At 35.1% G+C, this 10247-nt stretch overlaps 1 protein-coding gene across 1 annotated transcript; it reads left to right on the plus strand.

The window, feature by feature from the left end:
- The first annotated feature begins 5150 nt into the window (after window positions 1-5150).
- LOC107019370 lies at window positions 5151-5726 on the plus strand. Its single transcript, XM_015219886.1, has one exon. It carries the CDS (start codon window positions 5151-5153, stop codon window positions 5724-5726), a length of 576 nt encoding a protein of 191 aa, XP_015075372.1.
- The last annotated feature ends 4521 nt before the right edge of the window (window positions 5727-10247 follow it).

Here is a 10247-nt window from a genome sequence, read left to right on the forward strand (position 1 = left end):
TTTGGGAGTTCACTGTTTTGGGATGAAATGAATTCAAATTAATGTTTGACTACTTCACTGTATAATGGTTATTTATGCTAAAATTATGGAAATCCTTCTATAAATGTTAAATTATGATTCTTATGTTGGTTTACTACTATATTTATGAAGGTTTTACTTAAATGACATGAAAATGTGTTTTTACTAAAATGCCATTTTTTTGCATATTCCACATTTAGTACATTGTTTTGTAGTAACCACATACTTTACTATACTTAGTAAGTATAGTTTGGAAGCAAGGATAAGTCTAAAAGGCAAAGTTTGGGAATCTTCTCTATCAAGACTTGGTATGTCCTGACATAATCGAGGACATTGTCTATAATTCTTAGTTTTGTTATTAAGACTTATTATGCATTTCTTTAATTATAAACGGTCGTGTCCCTAAGATATTATTTCTTGTCTTTAAGTATAGCTTGTGACAATGAATTTCCTTAGTATTTATGAATGAATTCCTTTTTCTATTAAATGTTTTGAAATATTTTAGTTCTGCACTACTATACATGGCTTATGTAATGAATGATAATTAAAAAGGGTTGTACAAGACCACAAAGGGTCGTATACGCCTTGTAACGGTTCAAGGGTTCTCCCTAAATTCTAGGGGGTACTTACCGGTCGTCACAAACTTGATATCAAAGCATAAGGTTATGGGAAATAGATTAGTGTGTAAAGTCTCACAAGCCACGTCTAGTAGAGTCTTGGTCAATGGTGTGAGTGGCAACACATCCATGGAAAAGATCCTATAAGATGATAGAAGTTTCACTTTCTTTATTATCTGTCGTGTCTTAGAGTTGAATTCTGTAGAATGTCTCTATCAATCTTTTCTCTTTCTGTTTATAGGACATGAATGTAAAGATATCAACCGCTACAAGGAAGGAGGGAGGTGTAGCTAATGAGAGGATACATCACCGTGTTGACCAAGTTCCTCTGGTTGGCCTATAGGAAAAAAATGAGGAGGTTCCCCTTCAAGAACCTCAAGTGCCTCCGGAATCTCAAGAGCTTCAAGTTCCCCAAATGCCCCCATGCCTCATGCGCCCTTTGTCGAAGGGGATATGACTAATTCGTAGTTGAGAGTTTCCCTAATGAATTTGACCCAACTTATGACGGCTCAATCTTATGTCTTTAATAATTACATGGTTCCCAAAGCTAACCAAAGGAGGTGGACCTCAACCTCATTCTAGTACTCCCGCTTCTAAAATTCGTGATTTTACAAGGATGAACCCTCCTATTTTTCATGTTGCTAATGTTGATGAAGATCCACAAAGCTTCACATATGAGGTATTCAAAGTGGTGGATCCTATGGGGGTGATCCCTAGTGAGAAAGCACCGTAGTCGCTTACCAACTTAAGGATGTGCCTCAAGTGTGATTAGAGATATGGAGGTATTAGAGATCCTTAAGAGATGGTCCTGTTGATTGGGAGTTAATCAAAGAAGATTTCCTAGATATGTTCTTTCCCCTAGAGTAGAGGGAGAATAAAATGGTTGAATTCATGAACTTTCGTCAAGGGGGAATGAGTGTGCAAGAGTACTCTCTGAAATTCACCCAACTTTCTAAGTATGCCCCAACCATGGTAGCCAACTGTAGGGATAGGATGAAAAAAATTGTGATGTGACTGTCTTACTTGGGGGAGAAATAGGTTCGTACGGCGATATTGCTTAATGATTTGGATATTTCTAGGCTCGTGGTGTATGCTCAACAAATTGAGGAGTCCAAAATTAGGGAGATAAACCAAGAGGGTAAGAGGCCTAGGTCGGATGATTCTACTCACCTAAATCCTAAGAAGAGGTTCATTCACCAAGATCATTCCCTGGGGAACAAATATTGGGCTCCAAAACGAAATTCCCAAGGATGTGGCTTTTGGTGAGGTAGTAAGAGACAAATGATGAGGAAATATCCTAGCAATTAAGCAAGGGGGAAATAGGTCACTCAATCTCCTCAAGGTGGTCTAAATCTCAATACTCCAAAGAAGAATCAACCCTATGGGATGGGAGCTAGGAAAGAGAATTAGTCTTGATTTGAAATTCCATGTATGTCTTAACTCATTATGGTTGTTGTGTTTCTACCATGATATGAGTTTATATGGTTTTATATTTCATATGATCATGCCTTCTTGATATATTTCTTAAATATGAATTTTTTGACTTTCTAGCATGCTTCACTGTGTTAAGAATGTTGCTCACTTTAAAGATTTTAATTTTTGAAAAAAAATGCATTTTAATGATTGTGGGTTCAATGTGAGTCCAAGAAATGTATATGAACATGATGTAGAATGTAGTCCCTCCATGAATGACGAATGCGGGCAAATATTTAAATGTGAAAATTATTGAAAAGTTGCCTATGTTACGAAGTGTTTGAAAATGTAAAATTGTGTTCCTTGTTATTTGGTGACTTTACTATGAATTTTTTATCATGATTGTAATTTTTTTGTTCTTCTAATTTAGTCGTTGATATTATTAAATGTTTTTAGTGTCATTCAAGGGAGAATTTTGTTCAAAGTGGCGGAGAAAGTAACACCCTAAAAACGAACAAAGATGAACTTGAGATTTGTGAATTTTTTGAGGTTCGGTTTTGTGTTAAAATGATTTACAATGGTTTTCTTAGTCATTGTATGAATTTTTTTTAATTTTGGAGGTCAAACGTCCGATAACGTCCATGATGTTAGTAAGGTGTGCCTTAGATTGTGCTTGAATGTCTTCATGTGATTTCGTGATATTTACGTGTTCATTTTAATCAAAATTGTTAAGGGATGTTCCTAAGAAATAAAAGACTATATTAAAGGGTTTAAAAGCCAGGTACGACCCCACCAGGACCCACCAGGGTCCTAGAAAAGGACCATAGAAATAGAACCTAAACTGCCAAATCACTGCTCAATCGATGCTTAGCGTCCTACGGGCCGTAGTCAAGAAGACGCCAAGTATTTTAGGGGTATAGGTCATGACTTGGAGTGAGATCTTAAAACTCCAGTTGAAGATGCAGACCCAAATAACGGCCATGCATTACGGGTCGTCGTTCAGTCAATGTCCCATTGCTTGGGGTCAATGGGTCCTGCAAAAGCCCTCACGTTTTCGTTGTGTTGTATTGGGTTGTTTTGTAAATTCACCCCAAGTATTTTAGTACCCTATTATGATATTTATACGGGTTTTAAGTTACATTATATAAGTTTTAAGTACTTAACCTAGACAAGACCCGTCACTTCAAATGTTAGAACTCTCTCTTTGAAGACAAACTCTCTCAAGTCACCATTGGAACTAAGACTCAAGGAAGAGCTAGGAGGGATGGTTGGAAGTGTTTCTTCATAAAAATTAGTGGGTTTCCTTCTCATTGATGAATGGTAGTAATCCTTGAACCCTCTTTCATTTAAGGGGTCATTTGAAAAATAATTCAAAAGGGGGTTTTCAAACTCTATCTTCTTCTAGTTTTTATTCTAAGGATGGGTCATCATGTAAAAGTGTTTTAATGATTCAAATATGTTGCTTCTAATATTAATTGATTATTTTAATGTCAAAACCATAATGAACTCATGTTTATGCATATTTCCAACTTTTAGCTTAAGAAATGTGTTAAATGAACATGATTGTGTAGTGTTTATGTTTTGGTTTCCTTAAGTTGTTATTATCGTTTATATACTTTCCTAAGGGACATATTATCATGAAATATTGAATAATTCAATATAGTTGGTGAAATCTTTGTTAAATGGTGGGTTGGTTATATTGTATAACTCTTATTATGAAATGCGCTTGAGCACTCTGGTCCACTTTCTTGGTGGGAGTGTTTACTTGATATATTTGGATATATTTTATATTTATTGGAGTATGTATTTTAAGGAATAATGTGTGAAATGAAGTTAAAATGAAGATGGTTCTTGTATATTGTGACGATTGAATTGTATGTTTTTGTTAGATTATGCCTAAATGAAGTAAGTGTATATGTTGACAATGTTAAAGCGTGTTATGTGATGAATGAAGGTCTAAGAATTCATAGGATTGAAGGTAAATTAAATTATGTTATGTGAAAGGTTTGCTCACGCTTACACACACATTTAATAAAATGAATGAATGAGGTTAAAGAATGTGAACAAAAAGGGGAGTTTTGGGGTGAACACTCTTCCTGAGTTGAGATTAAGTGCTTAGTATCAACCTCATTCTCTTCCAAGGGCTTTCTAAGATAGGTAGGAGTATGGATACACTTCGTGAGTTTAGATGTTGTATTCAAATGTACCTCTTGAGATGAGTACTCCAAATTAGTAGAGAATGAGTTAATCCCTTAACTATGCACCCGCATAGGTGTAGCTATTGGGAAAGCCATGTAAAATCTTAGAGAATGACCTTACTCTTGGAAAGTGATGATCCCTCATCCGATTATTGAAATCCTTCTCTAAGTTTTAAATGACGATTCTTATTTTGTTTTACTTCTATATTCATGAAGTATTTACTCAATTGACATGAAAAATTTGATTTTACAAAAATGTCCCTTTTTGTTATTTTTTTGTATATGTCATACTTAATACATTGTTTTGTACTAACCCCATACTTTTCAGTACTTAATAAGTATAGGTTGGAAGCAAGGAGAAGTCTACAAGGCGAAGCTTGGGAATCTACTCTCTCAAGACTTTGTATGTCCTCATATATTCGAGGACATAGTCTATGTTTCTTAGTTTTGTTATTAAGATTTATTATGTATTTTTTTCGAATGTAAAGGGTCGTGTCCCTAAGATATTGTGTCATGTATTTATTTTTAACTAGTGACGAAGAGATTTTCTTAGTATGTATGAAAGAATTCCTTTTTATATTAATTTTTTTTAAAAGTTTTAATTCCGCACTACTTTTCATGGCTTATGTAATGAATGATAGTTAAAAAGGCTTATACAAGACCCCAAAGTGTCAAGTACACCTTGTGACAATTCAAGGGTTCTCCCTATACTCTAGGGGGTACTTGCGTGTCGTCACAGTTTTATACTAATTGAGGAAGGTTGCTCGAGTGTGGTATACTCAATGGAAAGTTAATAGGTAGGATGGAGAGGGAAGAGTTTAAGGAGGCTTTAATAGGAAAGTACTTTTCCCGTGAGAGGAGGGAGGTGATGGTTGAAGAGTTCATTAATCTCAAGCAAGGAACTATGAGTGTTGAGGAGTATTCCTCAAAGTTCACTATGTTGTCTAGGTATGCTCCATCCTTGTTGTCTAATCGTACGGATGAGATGGGTAGGTTTGTGACCGGTATAGCCAACCTTGTGAAAGAAGAGTTTCACACGGCCATGCACCATGGTGACATGAATTTGTTTAGACTTATGATTTATGCTCAATCCATTATGGACTCTAGACTTAGTAGTATTTCTATAAACATGAATAGGAGTGGTCCAAGTGAGCAAAACCAACCTAGGTTCAAGAAGAAGGCTCCAATTAAAGATGAACCTAGTGCTCCTAAGGTAAAACTTGAGAAGGGTAGTGGATCCCAAGGTTGTAAGCCTACTTGTGCTACTTGTGGGAACAAGCACTATGGGAAATGTCTAATGGGTACCGGGAATCGCTTAGGTTGTTGTATGTATGGACACAAGGTGAGGCATTGTCCTACTATTGCGGCTAGAGGAAGGGAAGGTAAGCAGGTTCCTCCAAGTATTCTAGGTGATGACGCTCCTAGGAAGAATCGCATCAATGCACTCCGGGCTAGGGGATCAAATTCGAATGAGGATTAAGGTAAGTTCTTGTATTTATCTCTTTTAGTTGTTCTGAGTTCCTTCTAAGTGGGGGAGTATGGTGAGTAGTAAATCTTTGATTTGTTGTCTCATCTGTTCTATTAAATTCAGGCTTAAGAGTTAGACAATCATAGTAGCATGTATCATGTTGCATTGTGTTTAAGAATCTTTTTGGAATTTAATTTCATTGGTTCCTTGAATTGTGCATTTCATGAATTTAAGATTGTGTTGTAAATTAAGTTTATATTATTTTATCTCTTATGCTATCATGCTTTTATCATTAATTGCCTAAAAGTTGCATTTTTGGAAATTTTGGTATAATTCACCGTGTTGCCTGGCAGCTTAGTGAGTTGTTTTTCAAATTTTGATTAAATTGTTCTTTTGATTGGAAATGGTTGTATGGTGTTTATAAGCTATATATATGATTATGATAATGAATATAAAAGGAGTCCTTGCAATTTGGAATGAAGAACGTGAGTTTTATTACATAATGAGTTGTAGATTAGTTTCTAGATTCTTGTTGTGTTGTGAGTATCTTTGTCATGACCCGAGAGCACCCCCTAGAAGCTAGGGGGCACCCTTGGATCGTCAAAAGGCGTACTTGACCCTTTGGGATCTTGTACATGTCTTTTAGTTATCGTTCATTACATAACACATTAAATGTAGTGCAAAATTCAAACTTTTCAAGAATAATTTGATAAAGGAAACCTTTTTCAAAAATATTAACAAAGTCTCATCGTCACAAGAAAAACATAAATAAAAAATCTGATATTTTACGGACACGATCCTTTACATTGAAAGAAATGCATAATAAGTCTTTACATAAAAAAAAACTAAGAAAATAAGACTATGCCCTCGGATATATGAGGAGATACTGTCTTGAGAGAGTAGATTCCCAAGCTTCTTCATTTAGTCTTCAAGGCCTCCAACCTATACTTATTAAGTATAGAAAAGTATGGGGTAAGTACAAATAATATATTCATTATACCATATGGAAAAACATGCAAAAAGGAACATTTTAGTAAAATAAGATTTCATGCAAAATAAGTGAAACCATCATGAATATTTAACACTTAGAGAAGAATTTCCATAATTTTTCACTAAAGGACCATTTTATAGTGAAGTACCCAAAATTAACAATAAACTCTTTTGGATTTACAATGAACTATCCTTATTTATGAACAGTGAACTCCCAAAGTGTTGCCAAGAGGAGGTGAACTCATTTCCCTAGTACTTTACCTAACTAAATCTATCTAAGACTCATAAAGGTAATACATGAAGGAAACTCCCATACACCTCCTTTAATACTCAACTAGGTGTTCACAAAGGCTACCCCCTCGAGGCTTACTCGCCTGGGGAGAACAAGTCCCAACTAAATGACAAAACATTAGAAGAACACTCAAACAACACATTAAGACTTCCATTTCGGAATGCCTACCTAGTGAAAGAATTAGATTGCATCCCATTCCACCACCTACCCTAAGTAGTACTCTCTTTTAGAAAACTTAGCCCATATAATTCAAATAAGGTTCACCAAGACTCCCCTTACAGTATGCCTACCAAGTGCTATAAATAGATGGCGTCCCATTCCACCACCTTCCCTAAGTAGTACATTATTTTAAAAGACTTAGTACTTTCAATTCATAATAGACTCACCAAGACTCCCATTTCCGAATGCCTACCTAGTACAATGGATAGATAGTGTCCCATTCCACTACCTACCCTAAGTAGACTCTTTTAGAAGAATTATTCCTTACATTACTTTTTTGGGGGTTTGCTTAAATAACATAGAACATGAGAGCTAAACATAGATTCCCGATACTTCCCTTGTATGGGTATATGCACATAACACATAAAGACATGCATGAAAAAGGATCATTTATCATTTCATTCGAGAACATGCTAAGTCATGTGAAAGTATTCAATTCAAATACGATATAACGCCTACATATAAGGATACCATCAACTTATAACATGATCATAATCAAAGACATATTTCATAGAGTCATGTTAACATTTTCAATAAATCATATAAACATAACATACAAAACACTTAGCATTGATCTCATCCCCAACCTACAGTGCAATGGTCATGTGAAGCCCCATAACCCCACACAATGAAGTAGATAAGATAGGAGACCATAAGTAAATATTTGCTTCATGTAACTTGTATGAGAGGTGGTCATTACTTCATATAACAATATAACCCAATAATGTATTCATCATAATGACCAACATTCATGTAATAGTAACATCGTGTATCATAAACATATATCTTTCATGTCATCATATTACATAAGAACAATCTCTTATGACTTCCTTTAGAGTTTACTTTTGCAATGTCTAGGTAGAGTCCCATATCCCCTAATTATACTAAGTAGACTCCTCAAGTCACCCTAGTCAACGTTCATTTACTTGGCTTTCATTGTACATGAGGGAACATTCTCCTTAACTGACATAGACCATTTAATCTAAACATAGAATCCGGTGTCTTCCCTACACCAAAAAGAGGTGGTCTACTGGCCAAAGTAGAACATACATGACATAGTTTCTAGGTGGATTCACTAACTACTATCCTATGGTGGCAACATATTTCAAGAACAAGAAGATATTTTAGAGACCCATTGTTCGACAATGTATGGCAGCATCAATCTCATGAGAATCATTATGAACCTACCTTCCATTAGCGAAGGGACACTTCTCATATCTAGTCCATCGGTGCTTATCTTAAGTCCTTTTTCTTGAAATAACATTTATGTTTTCTTTCATCACGAACTTATCGTAGGTCAAAGGAGGTCAATTCCCTGTATAAACATGATCATGAGATATTTTATGATTAGATTAGAATTTCCTTTCATCGCAACCCTTCATATGTGAGATTAACATAACATAGTCATCTTGTGTAAAACATACTAGAGAATATCATAGCTTGTGTTTTCATAGTCTTATCATGATCTCACATTTAACATGTTCATAGACCACCATATACACATAAAAACATTATACATACTTTCATAACATAACATCGTGATTCATAGGCTAACATAAACATTGTAGACTAATCACAAATTTAGATGATTTACCTTTTGGTTACAAGAACCTTATTCATCTTACACTATTCATAATCATACTTAGTGAAATACTCAATAACATAATCAAGAAAAACTCATCAAATCATGTAAAAGTTCAATGCATAGGGTAGGAGAGGGGAAATGGGTCATAAAAGGGTTCATTCAAACCTTAAATTACATCCCTAATGTTTACACGTTATCAAATAATATAAACATCCTATCCGAAACAATCACTTAGAGAAGGATCATGTATCATACATTATTCAAATATTATTAATCAAATACTCAACAATTCGTGTTAAATTAACCTTAGAAAACGTTTACTTTTTGTTAAAACTCATAAATCTATGGTTAGGAAGAAAATCCATTTTGTAGAGTAAAAACCCTAGTATTTGAAGTTTATGAAAATTTATCTTGAAAGGAACTCTTGGCGAAAGGAATCCCAAGGGTGAAAAACCCATATCTTATACATGAAGAGTCCACGAAAATCTGATTGGAAACTTCCAAACCTTCGTCTTCTTCCTTAAGCTTTTCTTGTTCTTCAATGAAGTTTGGAAAAGAGAGCGTTCTTGAGAGATTGAGAGAATTTTCGTTTGATCAGATTTGGGACATGTAAAAGTGTTATAAAACTGACCTAATATACATATATAGTCTTTCCATGAATTATCCAAAAGACACTCCACATAAATTGCTAAAACGCCCCTCCTAAATTGACTAAAAATAGGAGAGCATTTGACTTAGCCAAATCTGAAAATTTGTTAAGGGTTTTGGCTTTGACTAGGATTTTTAATTAATTAATTAAGTTTATAATTTAATCAAATAAGTGACCTAGGGTAATTACTAAAGTACCCCTAAGTTTCTAGGACCTAACCAACCCCTATGGACCATTGTAGGTTATGTACTAGGATGTTTCCTTAGTTAGTTACCCGGCTAGTGTCACCCGGTTAGGTTTTATGATTTCGGGTACACTAGTTAGTTTATTTTATTCAATCATAGGTTAGTTAGTTAGTTAATTAGGTAATTAAGTTAGATCCTAGGATTTGTTAGGAAGCTAGGCCCCATGTGGCTTTACACAATGCGCGCCTGCCCCCTTAATGTCCTAACCTAATTCGGTTGGGCTTGGCCGCTTGGTCTCTTGGCGGTAGCACATGTGCTTGGACATGTGTTGAGGTGCATTTCTTGTTTTCCCAAGGATCCTCACTATGTCCTTGTGCATTGCCTAATCTACATGATCATTTTAAATAATCATGTGCTATGGTACCTAGGCTTGAAACTTGGATGCCTCTTACCTAATATGTGATTTAAGGAATTAAGCATGTTAGCTTAGGGTCTTCATTGCAGGTACAATTCCTAAACAAGCTTGGATTGGGGCATTGAACCAAAGTGTATTTTAAGTTACTTGTTAATACATCGAAATTGGCTAACACCCTTGACCTAATATTCTCTAACA

Source organism: Solanum pennellii, chromosome 5 (assembly GCF_001406875.1).
Source record: "Solanum pennellii chromosome 5, SPENNV200".
Taxonomy (NCBI): Eukaryota; Viridiplantae; Streptophyta; class Magnoliopsida; order Solanales; family Solanaceae; genus Solanum; species Solanum pennellii.